General features: G+C 44.1%; 1 protein-coding gene across 1 annotated transcript in view; it reads right to left on the bottom strand.

The window, feature by feature from the left end:
* Positions 1 to 160: 160 nt before the first annotated feature.
* Positions 161 to 20,144, bottom strand: part of HS6ST1 (heparan sulfate 6-O-sulfotransferase 1) — a 172,636-nt gene continuing 152,652 nt past the window's right edge. The window contains exon 2 of the mRNA XM_085069783.1: positions 161 to 6,773. Within this exon, the coding sequence (XP_084925909.1) occupies positions 6,065 to 6,773 (709 nt within the window). The 3' untranslated portion in view covers positions 161 to 6,064. The remainder of the gene's footprint in view (positions 6,774 to 20,144) is intronic.

Here is a 20,144-nt window from a genome sequence, read left to right as displayed (position 1 = left end):
CTTGAATATTTCTTGTCCAGAAGTCTGTTTTTGTAGCAGAAAACAAATATTATCCATCAACTGCACTGGCAGCTTTATCTCTCTGTAATAAACAGGCAAGACATATTACACTGAAACAGCATCCAAAGGCCAATGCAAGGACAACACGCACAACAGATGCTCAATTTTAGGGTTTATTTCATCTGCTAACATTCATCCTTGATCTAGACAAAAACAATTAGATGATTTTTAAAAATTTCTTTTTTTTTTTTTTGTGGAAGAAAAGAAAAAACCTTTTAACACTTTTTGTAAGATGCTATAAATAAATATATAAAGCTTTAAGTGTTACTTGGCTCAAGTTAAACAGTTGCTTTTCATTTTTTGTTGGTTTTAAGTTCCTGAAGTGAGGGGGGGGGAAGTGCAAACCGTACACATTCAGCCCAATGGAATGAGTCCAGCCACAATCACTTTCAGAGAAGCTGAATCTGTTTGATCTACAGGATGGAGGATGGGAGGCAGGTGGGGGAACAGTTGTATTTTTTTACCCTCAGTCACACAACTCCTAGAGGAACTGAGTTCCTTGGTAAGTAGAGCACACAAGAAAGGGGAGAGAAAGAAAAAGAAAATCCTGCCTGCATTTCCCTTTCCCTGCTCTGTGCAGACTGTGCGGCAGAGAGGAAAGAAGAGACAATATAAACAAAGCCTCAGATAAATAGAAATGACAATGAAAAACAAAATCAGACAGCAGTAGGGATGGTAAGAAACCCTGTGCCTGTTGCGTGTTTGACTGGCAGACTACACATAAACACATAGGAACTTCACACTGAGAGAGGATGGGGAGTTCTGTCTTCTCCTTATGGGAAAAAAGATTAAAAGGGGCAATAAAAATAAGTTAAATCATATTCCAATATGTACAAAACAAATCATGCTCAGTAAACCTTTTGAATATAAAATTATTCATTATAGTACAACTCTCTCAATCCAGTCTCCAGCATAGACACCTGGGGGAAAATAGGGAGGGGGAATTGTGGGGCTCTGAGGAGACAGACTCATTTGCAAATCTTGGATTTTTTCAGCTTGCATGGCTAAGAATTACAGAGAAAACTCCTGCAGCTGGGACAACACAGGCTTTAACACCCATATGCTTATCAGGGCTGCACTCACCTTGGCACAACTCCTGTGGATTGGGTAAAACAGAGAGCCAGGGAGGGCTGGGATTGTGTGTGTGCCCTGCTTTACCTGAGCTGCTGCTCACTGACCTGTGCCATCAAGGCTTGGCTCTACTCCTGATCAGGCAGTGAATCCTGTGTTCACTTCTGCCTCTGGAACATGAGGTGCTGATATTAGTGAAAGTGATAACAAGAATCAAAAGAAAAGGCAGCCAGCCCTGCGATTCAAATCCAGCAGATCGTGTCAGCTGCATGCCAAGCCATGGCTCTGGGAATACACTATTAAGCACAGTTTGGCTGATGAATTACTGTAGTTCCACCCCTTTATGGTGATGACTGGAAAAGCCCATGGGATAGGAGATCAGGGTAACTCTAAACACCAGTAGGACACCAGAGATGCTTTAAACCCCAAGATAGGAACCTCAGTCAGGCCCTGTGATGTTATCATCACCTGTAGCTGTTCAGTGGCCTCTGTGAAGTGACTTGATAGGCTCAGAGTGAAAACTTCCTAATAATCTGTACTGCCACCGTGGAGTCCTTCTGCCTTGGTCATACTCAGTACTGCACTGCTCTTTTCTGCTCCAACAGGACAGCCCTGGAAGAGAGGATTCAAAACCTTATTGGGATCTTTCTCATGCTGCTTTCATTGTCATCCCAGTTTTGTAAGCAAGTAAGGGACTATGGGGTGCAAAAACATCAATTGACTTGCTCCTCATTTATTCAAAATTGTTGGGCATAAAGGGAGAAATTTAGTCAAGCCAAAAATTCACACTTATCTTTTGCTGAAATTTTTTTTGTTGCTTATGACTTTGAACCCTGTGACAGCCTGGGCTGGCAACATCACCAGTCAATCCTGCATTTTGTGACCTGGGTAGGGTGGCACCTGGCTGTCTGGAAAACTTTGGATGAGGCAAATTCCTTCAACAGAACTAACTGGGATGAGACAAACCAGCAATAAAAAGCTTTCTGCAGCAACAACACCCACCAAGCAGTGACGTTTAGACCATTTAGGCAACTAAAAGCAAATGAATTCTTAGCACTACAGCATGTCTTTGCCTTTCCACCTTCCCAGAGCAGGAATGGAGTCTACTGGAAAATCCCCACTCAGAGCCTCATCCTTGCTGTGGATGTGCCAGGATCATCACAGTGCCAGATGGCAGAGCCTAAGGACCTTTTCCTGCCCCAGTACTGCTGGCTGTAAACACCCTCAGAAACACCTCACACAGCCCTAGCTCCTGTAAAGGCATTTCCCTGGAGCTGTGGCAGAAACACTGCGGGATGGATAAGCCTCTGACTGGGTAAATTCTGGTTTCAAGGGGAATTGCCTCACCAAGTCCCTGAGAGACAGGGCCAATCTCACACTGCCCACGCTGCTCCCAGCACTCACTCAACCTGACCTGATCATGATGCACTGACTGACCCCCTGAAGAAACACCTCCTGTACTGAACAAGGTCTTGATGTGTTTGGAAGTCACAGGAAAAACATTTTGGAAGAAAGGGGCAGATATTGAACAAGAATCTACTATCTGGCCACTACTTCTGCCAGAGTGCCTTAAAGCTGTTGTTCTCCATTCACTTTAAAACTACACACACACACTTTTCATGTAATTGTAGCATCAAATTATCAGTCCTAAAAAGAAAAGAAATAGTACCACTTCAAACTGTGGTACATATAAATCACAAAAAACTACATTCACATTATGTTAAAAAAGTTCCCTTGCACCCACTAAAGGAAGAAGATAGTGCCAGGTATGTCCTGCAACCCATGTTCTGGTACACAGCACTTAAAATAAATTAACACATGGCTACAGCCATAAGCAGACCAGCATAGCAGCCCGGGTGAGGGATGGCTTTTGGGTGATTCTCCTAATTTCCATTACTCCCAATCTGTTTCAAAGTGCCCTATACTTTTCATACCTTGGAGTACCTTTTTCGAGTCCATAAATTTGTTACTCCCAGTGTAGAGGTGGAAAAACTGAGGCATTTTCTGGGTGCAGGATTTAAATCTTGAAACTTCTGCCTCAGTACTGAGTGAGGTCAGCCCTCCTTTTGTGGCTGAAGTGAAAGTGTTAACAAGACAGCTTTCAGTATAATTTCATTTCTTTTGCTTGTTACTGCAATATATTACAAAGAAAATGTTGGAACAAGGTCTTCTACTGACATGCTTCTAAGGTCAGAGGCTGCTTCTGATTTAGACAAACCTGCAAACAGATTCATTAACATCCAGCTGGTCACTCAGAGCCCCTAACACAGAACCAGCTCAGGCAGACACATCCTGATCACAATCCTGCTCTGAATCCCACACAGTCCCAACAGTGCGACGCAAACAGGGATAAACTGCAGTAACCACTGGTGTGTTGTGGATCCAGAACACAGGATGCACCGTGAAAAGCTTTTGGGGAAAGGTGGAAACTGTGCATATAAAACAGTTGCTTTTTGTATCTTGTGTTTTGTGGGTCAACAGCCTGTAACGTTGCATTTTTGAAATACAAATGTTTTCTTTAGTTACAGCAATGCATAAAAGTGCTGGCAACTAACAGACATAGCTTCTCCCAGTCCTGGGATTCAGAGATGAGCAAATGGACTTGTAATACCTTCTGCCCCCAAGCCAACCACCAAATAGTGCTTCATTTTGCTTCCCAATTTTCATCTAGGAGGAGATGCTTATGGCCAGGCTACACATCTCTGGGAACAGGAGCCATTCTGTGGCAGAAGCACTGACACAGCTCTAAAGACACAGACACCAGCAGCACATCCTGGCACCAGCCAAACGTGTGGGTGACAAAGTCCTGCTGTGCCTGGTGACAGGTGAGCCTGTGCTTGTGCACTTTGCAGCAGCAGGACACAGACCTGACCAAAATCCATCTGAAATCAATAGGAAAAGCATCCTCTGACTTTGGTGGACTTTGGCTCAGGGCTGTAAGAGAGCTGTATTTGAGCCCTAAGTGCTCTTTGTATTTTCTGTTCTCAAGTTTTTAGTTGTCTTTACTCTTCAGGGGAAGAACATCTCTAAAAGCAAGGTGTATCCCCCAGGGTGTGCACAGGAGAACAAAGCAGCCCCTCCTTTGCAAAACTCAGTCTGAACTTGAAGCTGCTGGAAAGTGCGCAGAGGCAGAAGAAGAATTAAAATACAAACCAGTAAGCACAGCAGTGGATTTGTATGATGGGAAAGGGATGCTGTAAAAATGACATGCTAAAGTTGAATGCATCAGCTCTCTGCCTCTCCTCCAGTGATTTCAATGCCATGTTTGATTTGCAGTTAGCATGGGCTTTGAAAATCAAATCATATTCCATTTGGTTCAGAGTTCACCCTCAACAATAGCTGGTTCAGGTCTTGCAGGCTGAGTAATAAGGGAGTGAGACATGAACCAGGCAAAAACGACTTCATTTCCATGCTTCCAGCCAAACAAAGAAGTGCTTGCAACAGCAAAAAAAAAAGCCATATTTTAATTTGGCGAGTGGGAAGAGGAATTAGAAAAGTCATTGTTGTTGTATGACTCAAAAGTCAGCAAGCAGAACCTGGTTAGGCTGTCCCCACACTGGAGGATTAAACTTCCATGAGGCCCTAAAAACCAGCATTGAAAGAGTTCTGCTTTGAGAGTGGTCTGAGACTAAAAAAACACTTTCCATGATTCCCCTTTCCAGTTTTATGAACACAGCTTGTTCATTTGAAGTAAGGGCTGCAGAACAGGCACCCTGCCAAAAGACAATGTGCACTGTCTCATAATTAATTCAGACCCATAGTCAGAAATTTTCACAGCTCTGGAAGAGAGCTCCATCCTGTTCCCACTTAAATCAGTTCTAGTGACTTCACTGGAAGCAGGCTGATGCCCATTATCTCTTGATAAAAGCAAGTAAAAATAACTGAAATAATACAGATAGAGTACATCCCTATGCTTATTCTGGGTCAGTATTTCACATAGTAACAAACAAAACAAAACAGCCCCCTTGTCACGTTCCCATTAATGACTGATCAGTGGCAGGGTCTGAATTTTGTGGAGTTTTATGAGGGAGTATTGAAATTTCTCTTCCTTTTTTTTTAGGATGTAGGACAGGGTTTTCATGTGCTGTTAACACACAATACTGATGGTGGCTTGAGCAGTAGTGGTGTAAGCTGAGAGGATAACATGTGAGTGCAGGTTTGAGTCTATGGTTGGCTTTTAACTTGTTTTGGGACCTCTCTGGGAAACAAATCTGGGAGTTTTGTGCATGAATTCCCTATTAGTTTTGTGATGAAGTTGCATATGTGTATGTGATACCAGTGCAATGAGTCAGAACCACTGTGCTAAGTACATATCCCAGGCCATAGTCAATTCAATTTAATGTTTCTCATCCTCTGACTGGTTTTCTTCTTTTTTTTAATGGTTCTTTACTATGTGGCAGTGGCTGCCAGCTGAAATGCTGTGACTGCCTGTGTGCTCAGCTCCCAGCCTGACAGGATTGCACCTCCTCAACTCAGTTGCCATCATCAGTTACTTACAGACAATGCAATTCCCATCCCACCTCCCACACAAAAGAAAACCTCTGTTTCCTTGTTTTTAATGATTTATATCATTATGCTTAGGGGATTGATAGATTTTTAAAAATCCTACTCCTGCCATTTGTGTTAAAAGTGTGAGGATAAGAAACATTCTTTTGTAGTTGGCCTTAAGAGTGGGTAACTGCTTTTGTGCATTTTTTACCTCTGCATTAGAATGTTGACCCTTTTTTTATTTTTATGTATTTATTTTTTTTTTAAGAATCTCATCGGTCTTGTAAGAAACAGTAAAAAGACCCTATGCTTAAGGAAGCAATCTATCTTCTGTTTTACAGACTCGTTTTTAAATAAAATATTTTTTTGTTGTTTTTGTAATTTTACTTCCATGATCTCTTATATGGAAACCCTAGAATATCATTAATATAAAAGTCTGCCTAGGCTACCACTTCTCTATAATATGGCTCATGTAGTCCTCAGTGGGCAAACGTCCTTGCTCTTCGGTCTCTTCCTTGGGAAGTGCTTCATTGGACCGGTGAAGAAGCCTCTCTTCCCGATTCTTTATCCTCTGCTCCATCCTCTCCAGCTGCCGTTTGTACTGATAGCGCTGCTGGAAGAGGTCCTTTGCATAGTCATAGAGCTGCATGTCCAAGTCATTGAGCTCCTCGATCCTGCGGATGGTGTCATTGTCCACCTCCACCCCGCCCGCCCTGGTGCTGTTGTACTGCATGAAGGGCCGGATGAACTTCAGGTTAAAAGTTCTCTCAAACAGGTACTGAGTCTTTCTCTGGAACTCTGTCAGGCCGAAGAAGGCCATGTCTTTGAGGTTTTTTTTCGCGCTCTCCAGCAGGATCTGCGCTCGCTTGTTCTCCGGGATGAAGGACATGTTGTAGCAGCCCACTAAGCTCAAGTCGGCCAACATCCTCACCTGGCGGTTGTTGGCCAAGTTATAGGGGCAATCCATGAACTCCTGCAGCGTGCAGCCCGACCAGTCCGTGCCCTCATAGCACGATGGCAACTCTTCAGGAGTTGGTGTCCTCCCGTCACACATGTGCAAGGAGGTCTTCCACGTAGCTCCTCGCTGCACGTGACGCCATTCGCTGAGGTAACGAGATACAGGGTCTCTCAGCAGCGTGATGTAGTAGAATTTTCTACAAGGAGAAGAGAAAATTGAATAAATATGCTGCTAGTGACAAGAAAGATGCTTGGCAAGCAGGGATCTAATGCAGACAACAAAAAACTGAGAGCAAATCAACATCACCTCATCCATTCCACTCTACTCGTGGGTTATTTTTTTCTCACGCAGTCTGTGCAACATTAGACCTGTGTGTCTCTTTCTCACTGCCCACCACGTGAGCCTTGCCAAGTAGCAGCACCTTCACCAGGATGTCCATTCCCAGCAAAGGCAGAACAAATCTCCAGGACTGAACCCATGCATTGACTCCAGAGCGTGACTGTGGCTGCTGGCACTGCCTGGCCTTTCCCTGTGTGCCTGCTGTGCCAGCCAGGAGCTGCTCCCCAGGACAGCCCTGCAGCCTGGCTGCTTATGGGCTGTGCCTATCCCTTCCACTTTGTGCACATGCTGACCAGGACTCCTACTGCTTGACTGATCTGCCTGCCGAGCTGAAATCTGGGAGGCTGCGGTAAGGAGCAGGATAACACCACAGGAACATAAGTGAAAAGCCATGGGAAACCAGGAATGCAATATGCTTGCAGAAAGAGAAGGCTGAGCTGACAACCAGCAATGGCAGCAGTAATTTATTCCCGTTTCAGTCAACCTGATATTAAATCAAACAAACTTTAGACACACTTCAGACACGAGACTAAGTAGAAGGGAAAAGCAAGACAATTGGGAAGAACACACATAATGTCATGGGGCATTCTCCCTGTTCCAAGTGTAATGAAGTCCCCAACAATACAAGTTGTCCCTTGTATTGTCCCTATTTCAGTCCCTAGAACTGGAAACATGACATCTGTCTCTGACAGAGACCCTCCAGCTTCAGCCCATAAGTTCTGGGGTTGACAGAGATGGCAGTCTGCAATGGCCCTCTCCACACAGAGGGAAATGGGCCTTTTCTTCCCCCACTGCCAGCAGTGTGGGACTGAGGTGCCTTTGTGTTCCTAGAATGAGGAAATGCCTTCTCTGGTGGCTAAAGCTGGCACGAGCTCCCAGTGCATGGGGCTGTGGGACACTCTGCACACACAGAAGATAACACACACACACAACTGGAAATGTTTCATCCAGGGGTGCTGGAGGATTCATGTCCCCACCAAAAATACATCCTCGGAATGCTGCTAGGGCTCACTGCCTTGCCAGTGTGGTTCAGGAACACTGAATGTAATGGGCATTGAGATGGCACTGAACAGTTTTCTGAGGAAAAAAAATAGTAAAAGTATTCTGTTTTGGCTAATTTTAACACAGTTAAAATTAAGTTTTAGGTGTTTCCCTAGCACCTTCAGTATTATTTTTCCTAGTAGTAACTTAAATTTCTGCAGTAAGAGCAATTTAATTTTCAAAAAGTACATCAAAGCCATTGCCCAGGAAGTCTCATATGAAGGAATGTTTGCTTTCCTAATTCATTACAAACTTGCCGAAGGGCTGTTCCAAAGCAGTCAATTTTGGTCTTTCCAACAATGGCATCGGGTGTCCACTCCAGCTCCAATTCCTCTCCTGCTTTCTGCCTTTATAACTAGGGCTGGTAAAGACATTTGTTATTTCTGGAAACTATTCCATTTCTCTTCAATAGCAGGAGTATCTTGCGCTCTAGTAATACTGCCCAGCACTGGCTGTGAGGGAGAGGAGAGAAAGAAGAGGAGCAGAGCACATAAGGAAAACACTTTTCCTTAAGTTTACGTCTTTTTCCTTCCTTTACCTTGCAGCCTGTAGTGATTCCATCACCTTGACTAAGAGGCAACCATAATTTATACAGACTGAGCTCAGAAACCTCTAATAGATGGGATAAAATATGACAGTGGAAAGAAAAGGAAAGAGGTGATGAACACCAGGTGTTCAATGACAGACATTGATGCTAAACACCATCAGCAGTTTTTGACTTGTGAACTGCAGTGGACTTTTTATCTCCACCAATGTAATCCAAAGGTTGTGTTTCTCACCGAGCAGGTTGAAGCCAGTTATTGTTTTGTGGCTACAGAACCTAAGATCAGGGACTCATTTGTGTGTGAGGTATCCACAGACACAGGAGGAGCTGACTCCTGTCCAAACATGCCATCTATACAAATATGGATAGGGAAAAAAGGGAAGAATTACTATCTGCATTTGGTAGACAGAGGAACCGCAAATACTAAATGATGCACCTAAAGCCAAATGGAAGTGGCAGAGTTGGCATGAATCTGATTCCTGTAAGCCTGAGTCCAGCTTATCTTCTCTCTCTGTCTCTGTTTAAACTTTAGGAGACTATTAGTAAATCAGATTAATAAATATCATGCAAAGCTTCTGGAGTCCCTTGAAACAGAAACAGCTTGAACAGCACATGGGTTGGGAAAAGCTTAAGGAGCAAGTACTTCTTTCTGCACACCTGCACTGTGAGAGCTATTACCTGAGTTGAGGCAATACCCTGGGAAATATTTTATCATGAGTGATCTTTCTCAAAGATTCATCTCCATGAATAGAAAGAACAGGAAAATAGGTTACAATTTTTGAGATTCTACTGAATCTGATGTGCCTCTTTCCAGGCCTGTCACACAGCAAAGTGCTTGAAGGAAAAAGCTCACCTCCTAACACAGAAATCAGATTTGGAAACTGGAACGAGGTGCCTGGAAGTACTTGAGGAAGCTGCTCCAATGGGGCATAAATAAAATTTAAAAACCCTCTAACAAATAAAACCAAACAGAGACTTTAAAGCAAAAGAATAGTTTTAACTGCCTAAGTTGAGATGCACCATTGACTTAAAGTTACGCCCCCAAATTTGTATTTAGCTTTCTGGAAAGATATTAGTTTCCAAGGTGCTGATTCTCAACAAGCTTGAGCAAGACAAATGGACATGGGAGTTGGTAAGGTTTTTCTTCCCACATGAAGCTGGGCAGAACAGCATTACTGCTCTTGCAGGCTCCCCTTCTACATACCCATGGCGTTGTGATCCCCAAGGACACAAAGACAAGCAGGACAAAGTCACACCTCTGCCTTTTCTTGCAGTACTGCTCCTGGCAGTGCCAACATGAAAATGCACCTGAGGCTCTCTGAGGCATTTGCAGAGTTGCAACTTAGACCTGCATGCAAGCTGCACAGTTTTGTCCAAGGACAGAATCCCCAGCATATTTATTAAAAAGAGCAGAATAAAAGAATGTTTTTGATAAACAGCCCTGCATCTGAACTGAAGTTTCAGGGAGAACAAAATCCAATATTAGAAAGGAAGGGCAATCTTGTGGTCATAACACACAAATTACTTCAGGAAACTTCACTTTAAGTGCCCATTCTGTCAAAATTAGCCTGCTTGCCCCAGACCAAATCTCCCTCTCTCTCTCTGCCTCTATTTCCCATGTGTGAAGGGCTGACAATGTCTCCTTTGTCTGTTTTGGAAATTCAAAACATAACATCTTTTGGAGCAGGAGCCGTCTCCTTCCACAATTATGCAAAGCCCCTGTTTCAGCATGGATTGAGGTCAGAGGACAATAGTTAACTGGAGGCATATTTTCATGACACAGGCGTCAGAGGCACCACTGCCCCACAGGATTCCCGCCTGGACCTCTCCTTCCCATTCTCACAGCAGCACAAAGCAGCCTTAGTTTTGGCAGCAGAGTTTTGTTTTTTTAAAGCAGGGCCATGCTGCAAATGCAGTCACTGAGCAAGAATAACCCTTTCTTGCGTGGCTGAAGATGCAATTTAGCAATATTCTGTCTTAATTCCTGTCAGCAGGTTCCTCAGCTAATGAAGGGGAAATGAAACCCTTCTTCCTCTAAAAACTCAATTCCTTCTCTTTTGCTAATAACCAGCCAACATAACTCTGATAAAGTGACAGATTCTAAATATGATGGTATCATTTCTCTTCAGTTCATTTCCACTCTTTTCTACACGCCAATGCACCCTTCTTACTGCTGCTGTTCTCTAAATTCTGCCAAGAACTGCTTATTTGACTGTGCAATTCCCTATTCTTTCCTGCACTTAAATGCTTCCTCCCACATGGTCGAATTTATTTATTAAAAAAAAAAAATTTACTGGTTCTTTACTGAGCTTTCAAGCATCCCTCCTAGGAAAAGCAAAACATGTAACAAGTCCTTTTTGACTACTGTGGTGGCCTTCCTTCAGACAGAGGACAAAATACAGCTAGCCACTTGCAATCATAAATGCTTCCTCTGCCTGACAGGAGGGGGAAGGGGAAGGAAGCTGCATAGGTCAGCTTCAACCATATAACCCCAATCTGTCAAAGCTACATGCCCCCAGGCTACAATTTTTCTACTGCTAAAAAAAAATTAAATAAAAAAATCATTCTATATCTTTGCTGAATTAACTGAACAGGGGGTCTGCCATCTTGTAATAATGAGGAACACTCTGTTTTGTTTAAAGATGTAGTAATGTCAAATCTGTGGCTGATTTAAGGCATCCTTGTAAGCCAAGCCCATGTATCACACACTCCACAAATCCCTTGTGAGGGTCCTTATTCCATTCCTAGTGGCTCTCACTGTCAGTAGTTTACCCCTGAAACAAACAGTGATTTTGTCTCCCAGCAGTGAAATGCCTGCCTTGCTGTTAGTGCAGAGACCAAGGGAAGAGGAACCAGAGAACTCAGCCCCCCTCTACAATCATCTAAACCCAAATGTGGCAGAAACACTGCAGGGGATTGTCAGGGAAAGGTTATCTCCACTGAAAATGAGCAGTTCATCCTTAAGGAATAGGTAAATAGTAAGTCAAGTCTAGGTGAGTCAGGTGTCTCTAAGGATGGATGAGCTGAGAATGTAGCAGATGAAAGTTCACAAAGAATTTATATTCTCATTAGAAAGTCATACTAAATGTTACCTACAAACAGCAGATGTATGAAAAGCGGTTTTCCCCTTCTGCACAGAGAATAACCTTCTGCTGTGATGGGAAGCTCTGGGGGACTCTCCAGCCACCACTCGCTTCAGTAAAAGCTGTCTCATTTACCACCAGTACACCAAACCCATACTCACCACTTTTGCAAAGACTCCACATATTCCCCTGTTTTCCCCTACAGTTCTTGCATAACAAGCACATTCTCAGTTAGAGATTGGAATTTAATATATGTACAATGATTACTTCCTTCAGTAGCAAATAGCCCTAATTTTCCTCAGTCTATTTCCTCTCATCTGTTGTTCATTTAGGCTCTTCCTGCATTTCACACACAATAAAGTCTTCAGTCCTTTAAAAATCATAGAAACAGAAAGAAACCCCCAAACAAACAAACAAACCAAACATTTTTTCTGTCCCTGATGTTTAAATAAAGGTTGCAACACAAACCCCCAAAAGCCAAGAAACTGAATAGCACACGCAATCCTCCAGCTCTCAGACTTGGTAAACACCTACAGCAGTGATTTTCTCTGCCAGGAAAGGAGGGGTGTCAGTGCTTGCTTTGGGAACCAGGTTTGTTTTGCATAATTGTGTTTGTTTTGCCTGCTGGTCTCTGCTCTTGGGACTTGGCTGTATTAGAAGATAGGACATTTGGAAATGTAACAGCCAACCCTGAGCCAGGCTCTGCTCCCCCTCCAGATCCTCACTCAAGGGTCTGATTTCACCATGTAGACATGAAACCCAGGAAAAGGTCAGTCTGTGTGCTTGATCCAGTCACCCTGCAGCAATGCAGCCTTGATTTTGGGATCTGCAGGAGCAGTCATGCTGTGTGGCTGCAGCACAGGGTGAGGTATCTCTGTTTAAAGCTGACCTACAAAGACAGGCAGGTCTACAAAGCAATTGTTGGAATAGTATTGTGCATATATTCCTGCAACACAGCTATTCCTCCTGAAATATACTGGCAAAGGCAGCAGAGCTGGAGTGGAGGCACAAAGGTTGTAAGTCAGCCCCAAAGTTGGGAGGACATGTGGAGCCTTGACAGCCCTGTTGGGAGGGGCAGAATGATACAGGCTGTTCCACACTGATTGATCCACATGGTAATACAAGGGAGCATTATACGTCTGCAATCAAATGGAGCATCAAGGCTGGGCATTCATTCCTCTGACACTATCAGAAATGGACACTTTCAGGACCACTGTCTCCCTAAATGAACTGAGGTGCACTTTCCCCTCAGATCTCAGTGCTGGGCAATGCTGATACTCACTGTGTTCATACCACAGTGTTACACACTCAGCCCCAGGTCAGATTTGTTAGCAATGTACTAATAGGCCTCTACCCAGGAAGCAAGCATGGTCCTGTCATCCTCCTGCCTCATGACTTCTTTATATCCAATTAGCAGAATAGGCACAGATAATGAGTTTTAACAACATCTCTGCTTTTCATAAAAATTGTACTGCTGTGTAAGCACAAGAATTTCCTGTTGAACTGTCTCTTTGCAAACAAGTTAATCTAAAAAAAGATACATGGCATGCTATGAACCTTAGGAGTGAACCGCCAGTTCATTTTTCAAAATGACAGATATGATGAAAATTGGACAAAGGCTTGGAAAAAAACGTGGGGGTCAGGGTGAGGGGAGCAAATGGGGGCGGAGGGAAAGGCATTCCAAAGCCCTCTGGAGCCTTGGACTCCTCTAGGACCCATTAAAAGCTTATGTTACTTGCACCGTTTATAAACAAGCGCTTTCTTTTGCCATCATAACTTTCCTCACACGAAGAGCTGAGGAAGTGTTGACTGCTGTCTTCTACTGAAGCAAGGCACCAAAAATGACAGCGAGTAACAAATCAAATACTTTTGATTTATTACCTTGCCCAAGTTTCAGGAGGCTTGTTGTGATTCCTGAGTGACCTCAGTAAAGCCCCTAATCAATAGCACATCGGAATGCTGACAGATGGTGAAGGGAAGTTGCAGTGCCAGAAGGATTACATCAGTGCTGGCAGAAAGGTGGACTGCAACCTGGGCTTATTCTTTGAATTCCCTTGCTTTCATTATTGCCCCCGCTGTCAGCAAGGTAGGAAATTTCAGGAGGGAAAAACATGGCCATTCTCTGAAAGAAAAATTTGCACTCCCTTTACTTATTGGTTCTGTCACAGAGACTTTCATGTGCATTGATTTTGGCATTACAAAACATACAGAAGTCAGTAACACATTACACCCATATTTACTATAAAATATTTGCTAGAAGGGTACATCAGGTGTTTATTTTTTAGAATCTTCTTGTGTGTGGCCACATTAGTACCAAGCAAGTAACAAATCAGTCCCTGAAGAGTAATGACACATTTGCAATGAGACACTGGACTTTTCATCTCTGTGTCAGAGATCAATTTCCACTGGACATGTAGCACAGGATAGCAGTTTTCACCCTCCCACTAGATAAGTGGAAAGCATCTGGGGCCTCATTCCAGCTCCAGGGAGTAAGTGCTGTCCCCTAACACACTGCCAGTGCAGGCTGCCAAGTCAGGGAGCTTTCTGCTGTGCCACTGGGACTGAGCTGCACTGATCTGCACAGAAATCTGTGGAGCTTCTTGTTGTCTTTGTCCTGGGAAGAGAGAGAATGCCACGGATTTAGTCTCCCCAGGTGTCAAGATGGATGCAATGAATAAAACAAGTGAATATTTTAACTAATAAAGCACGATTTCTGCATCTGATCCTCACACACTTCAGGATGCAGAAGAAAAAATGATCAGGATATTGCCAAACAGAAAAAAGAAAAACAGAAGCAAGTTGATATAGAGCAAAGACAAAGCTGAAGTAACTATGCAATATGTAAAGATACTTATTTGAAACAGCTGTAAATAAAGCAGATAGGCTAGAATTTGCATTTTCTTTTGAACTGTAAGTCAGCTTCTCCTGTGAATCACAGGAGCTCCACTGGCTGTGAGATTCAAAAAAGATTCAAGGAAAATGTAACAGCATGATAGACAGGAAATATGGCTCCTTGAAGAAGATTAAATGATAAAGAAACTATACAGGAAGATTCAGGGAGCACGAGTAGTCAGAGGAGCAGATATTGATCACTTATGCAGGACAATTGAATTCCTTCAAAGGGAGGCAAAGGGAGGCAAAGGGAGGCAAAGGGAGGCAATATTTGTGTCAGGCAGCTGCAGCACCCCTAAGTTGCTCATTGATCAATCTTGTTCCAATCAAAAACTGATGGATGGCTACTTTTATTGACCTGAGTAGGACGACTCTGGAAACAGAAAGGAGATGCACAGGATTTTTAAACTGGACTGACACGTCCTGAACAGCCAAGAAAACAGTGTAACTTTCAGCCAGCCAGTGAACAGCAAGAAACGAGACATTCCAAGGAAGAAAACACAAACAGCAGCACAACCCACCCCTGAAAGCAGGCCCAGTGCAAGGACTGGAGTCCAAGGAGCTCTGCCAGCCACAAAGGGCTGCTAGGAAAAGGGAACGACTGCTGCCCTGCAAAGCAATCAGTGTGAGCTGCACACTGCCACACACCCCACAGCATCAGGGAAGGGACTGCTCCTGATTCCATTTAGCCAGCTCCTTCTCACAATCAGTGCTGGGAGAGGTTCCCTCATGGCTTCTCTTCTGGAGAATAGTCATACTGGTGGCTTACAGAGAGAAGCAAGGATCCCTCTCCTCAATTAACTGACTCTCCCTTGCTCAGCAATAGCAGATGTTGTTAAGCAGCAGAAGATAATCCTCAAGAAAGCAGAGCTACTAATCAGTCACTTTAACATTTAAGACCACTTGGAGTTGCCACTGTCTTATACTGTTTTCCTAATTAATTGCACTGGAATGCACTTAAGTCAGCCCCAGATCAAAGAATCATATGCAGAGATTGAAATAAATCCTGTCTGCGTTGCTAATGCCTCAGAAATGGATGACTTGCTAAGCATTCAAAATCCGGGTACCATGGTTCAAAACTACAGACAGTGTGAGATCCTTTCAAAGGAACAGATTTAAGGATGAAAAGAAAAAAGTTCCCTTCATTTGCTCGTAAAAGACAATTAAACAAAGGCAATTGTTCAACTAATTTAGTGTGAAGTTTGTGTATCTTAAGTTCCTCATTCTTCACTTTCTTATCACCAGAAATCACAGTTCAGGAGTGTCAATTTTCATTACAGCAAAACTTTATCATCACTACAGATTTTTTTTAATGTGCTTTAATGAAGGGTTGAAATCTTTTCAAAGTAATGATAAATAAAAATGACTGGGGCTGAATGTGTTACCAGTTGGTGCAATAAATCACTGTCTCTTCCTGCATGAGTCTCCTTCAAATGATATAGAATATCATCAAAAAGCTTTGATTGATTTACAGTTTAGTAACCCAGCCATCATCATCCATAATTCTACAATAAACCACACCACTTAATGTAGCTGTTACAGATGTTCCGAAGTTCATTCCCTGCCTTTCGGGAGGAGATATTGACACAGCAGCTGCAGACACCAAGATTAGCTGAAGAAAAATTTGTCTTCAGCACAGGAAAACATCCCATTTTCCTGTGACAATACCCTGTCTTTAAAGCTGAAAGACATGCTGCCAACCTTGATACACCCAGTTTCAATTATTAAACACCAAATATCTATATGTACATACCCACCCCCCTGCCAGCTGGCAGGACTAACAAGGTGCCTGGCTTCTGTCTAAAACACATCATTTCCTGGGAAATCAAGACATTGCTAAAAGCTTATGCAACAAATCCATCAAAGGGTGTGCAGTGAAGAGCAGCTGATGTCAGGCCTTGCCAGCAGCAAGAAGCCCAAGCTGCAGTGCATTCCCCATGGGCACTGCATCCAGTCAGCCCTTGGAAACAACTGCTGCCAGTTTGCTCCTAAAATCCCCGCCAGAGCCAGGCTGGGCAGGAGGGGCTGCAGCACCATTGGGAGAAGGCTGCTCACTGTGCTGCTCTGTAACCAACACCAGCCCTTCCCCACGGCACAACGGGAGACTTCATGGGCATCATTATTCATTTTTCACAAATTATTGATCTGAAAACAGCAGGTTGATTCTTGGCTTGAACTTCTTTTGCTTGAGCCTGAAAATAATGCAGCATTAGCTGGCCTGCAATTAACACTTTTGTTAGAACTGTTTCCTAAAGAACAGGAGAATATGCGACACGCACAGTACAAAGTGTGGGTATTTTATTGCAAACAGCACAGCTCCTTGCTGGCCTCAGCAGCCACTGTTCATTTAAAGCAGGCATGCAGACAGACCCAACAGGAATTGCCAGAGTGATGGTCCAGCTCCCAGAAACAATTCCTCTCCTAAGTGAATCACCATGCCGAGGAAGCGAACAAAGACTGCAAAATTCATTACCAGAGCAGTGCTGGAAAGGGCTGCTCCAAATCCATCATGGATCTGTCCTGGCCAGCCAGCTTCCTGTCTCTGACAGTGACCTGTCCCAGGCGCTGCTGAGAGAGGTGCAAGGAACAGCAAACCTACTTCTAATTAAAGGAATGCTCTTGTTTCCCCTCAGTTGCACCCACAGGAAGCACAAATCAGCCTCGTGGTTTGGGACTTCAGATGGACATTTGAGTCTTCAAAACTTCAAGAGCTTCAGGATTTCTCTGCCAGGTGATGCCTCAGACCTGTGCATTGTGAGGCTGAATATGAAATATTAAGTGGGTATTTCACAGAGACAGCACCTCAGCGCTGTGAAGAAGGGATATTTCACCCTAACAAACCTTGGGTTCTTCTGCTTCCAAGGGTGGTTAATGGCATCCCTTGCCCTCTGGTTAGCAGGAGCACTTATGAATACCAGAAAAACAGCAATGCGTTGAATGTGATTTTGAAAAGCTGTTTTTTGATTAATAAATCATTGAAAGACTTTTTTAAAATTTAAATACAGGCCAACATTCTCTCACCCTCCATGTGAAGGACTCCAGAGGTGTTCCAGCTGGCCAAAAGGCAGCCAAATTCCTCTGCAGCTCTACAGCAGATAAGTCTAATTAGGTGCTTAAAAGTGTACGGTGCCACTTCCCAAAGCACTGCTCTCAACTTGGAAAACCCTTCTGCCCAAAGAAGCACAAAGGAAGTGCCCGGTGGGGCTGTTCCCGCTCCTGCCGCAGCCTGGGGATCCCGGGCAGCCCAGCGCAGGGAACCGGCAGTGCCAGTTCCACTAGATGGCACCTGCCTGCTGCGGAACGGCTCGGCACCGAGGCACCGCTCCTTCCAGCATCTCCCTGCCCGTGGCATTTGTCGTGTCTTACAGTCAGGCCTCGAGTGCAATCCCGTCTAATCGCCGGCAATTGGTGATTGGGATTGTTTCCCTCTGCACAGCGGCGCTGGAGGCAGCGATGCCCGAGTGCCACCCTGAAGCGCCATGCAGTCACCCAGCCGGTGCCACCCGCCGCCTCTGCTGGGTGTCACAGCCCAGGGTGAGTCGGCACAACCCTCTGCTCACACAGCTTTCGTCCCAGAGGCTCTGGCAGCAGCTGGCCCTGGTGTTCACATTCTCAGTTCAGCAGCCCTTCCCTGCTGGCAGCAGTGCCCTCTCTGCCTGCGGGGGATGCTGCACAGCAGCACTCAGCACCGCCCTTTGCCTCGGGACAGCACAATTCTGTACCCACCGAGCCTTTGGCTTGACTCTCTGCTTCAGGCCAGACCAGGAAACACCACCTTTAAAAAATTTACACAGGCGTTTTCTCCCTCATAAGCTTAGGTTACATGGAAGAGCTTTGCTGGCATAACTGTACTGTGAGGAGTAAATAAATGAAACGAAAGAACATTACCAGCCAGATAGCAATGCCAGCAAAAAGTTGTGAGTAGCAATATATATGTGGTTGTGGGTATGGCTCATTCTGTCCAGGGAAATGCGTTAAATGGTGGAGCAGAGGAACCTGGCCAGTGTGAGTTCCCTCCCCAGAGGAGTTTATCAGCACAGCTCCACTGAAATAACCACGGCTTGAATGCAGGCATGTGCTTAGTCTCTCTGTCAAAACAATTATCACAGAGAAAAACTTTCTTGTGTTTGGTAAATTCTGAAGTAAGTGTGTGGCAATCCACATCCCTGGAGCATGCTGTGCTAAGTCTCTGCCCACTGGGATCTGCTGGGCTGGGGCCATTAGCTCTTTCAGATACACTGGCAAACTGCTGAGCTTGGAGAGGCTTTCAGGCACCACCAAGCTGGGGTGAATGAGAGCTGGTGATCTTGTTATATGAGGCTCCATATCCTATAGCTTTGAGTCATTCAATCCCCTGCCTGTCTCTTCACATAATAATTTATCTTTTCTTTGAATATTTTGCCAGTGGGACCTGGAAGGAAGCAGGGCCATTGCAATCCGTTTCTTTCAATACTCTGGGGGATCTCAGCTTGGTGTATTGCATTTTTTTCATCCTAAAGAGAGGATGTATACAAAAACAAGAGATCTGGACAGCTTTCAGCATCACAGAACTGCCAGCACTGCTTCCTTTGTGTGCTCCATTTAACCTGGTGATGTTTTTATTATCAGCTAGCTCAAACACAGAAACACTCAGTCACCTGTGGGACACAAGTATTGGGCTTCAAACTCCCCTTGTTAGTGTTTCTGAGAAGCTGGGCTGATGCTTGTGCATCCTGTTATTCCAGTCAGCCTAGAGACAAGTGCCAGAGCTGGCATGAGAGGTATGTATCAGAGGTAAATTCCAAAGGTAAATTCCTCCCACTCCATGCTTGTGCCTGTTACTACATGTGTATCCTTATGCCAGACTCAACAAAGGCAGAAGCAGCTGTAGAGAGGGACAGAAAGGGCACTGCTAATGCAGAAAATTTGTAGTGAAATAATCAGAACAGGAAAGATTCACAATGTTCACTCTGGAAAGACAAGGTGTTTCTTCTGGAGAATTCTGTGAGGGGAGGAACTGTAGCGACAGATTTGAAAATGAAGAAATAAAAAAAGAAAAAGAAATCCAATCACAACCTCTATATTTAAAAATTAAAAAGACTACCAGCTGCAATTACATTCATGATTAAAAGATCTAACAGAAGCGTATTTAAATTCATTAACTTAGTCCACACTTTCCTACCTCAGGAGACCAGCTGCTCCTGGAATACAGGGCAGCAAAATACAAACTACATCTTGCTTGTATTTGATCAAAACCTTTTCGAAGTTCCAATGATCTGGCTGTTAACATCTCTTAGGTGATAATTAGGCTCTTGGGGCAGCAAACATTGTTTGGGAAAGAAAATGCACTGTGGAAACATAAGTAATGGAGCTTTCTGCCTGGTGAGGAGTCAGTTATTCTGCTGTATTAAAAAGGCATGCAAGGGCAAAACGAGGCCATTTTCAAACAGAGCCTCATTTAGCCTGTGTCTAGCAGCAATCAGCAGATGCTTACCTCTGTGTAAACAGTTTACTTTAGGTTTTGCTCATTTCTTGCAACATATGTTTTAACCAAGAGATTTCAGCCCTTGCCCACTGCGGCTCACGAGCACAGCTCTCCTCTGGAAAACAGATGCTGCGTGGTTTTTCCATCACTGCTTGACAGATGTTTGGTAGCAGGTACCAGCTGGGGCTGAGCAGGTACTTCTCC

Source organism: Lichenostomus cassidix, chromosome 9 (genome assembly GCF_008360975.1).
Source record: "Lichenostomus cassidix isolate B80296 chromosome 9, HeHo_3.0, whole genome shotgun sequence".
Classification (NCBI taxonomy): Eukaryota; Metazoa; Chordata; class Aves; order Passeriformes; family Meliphagidae; genus Lichenostomus; species Lichenostomus cassidix.
This window is presented reverse-complemented; position numbering and strand designations above follow the sequence as displayed.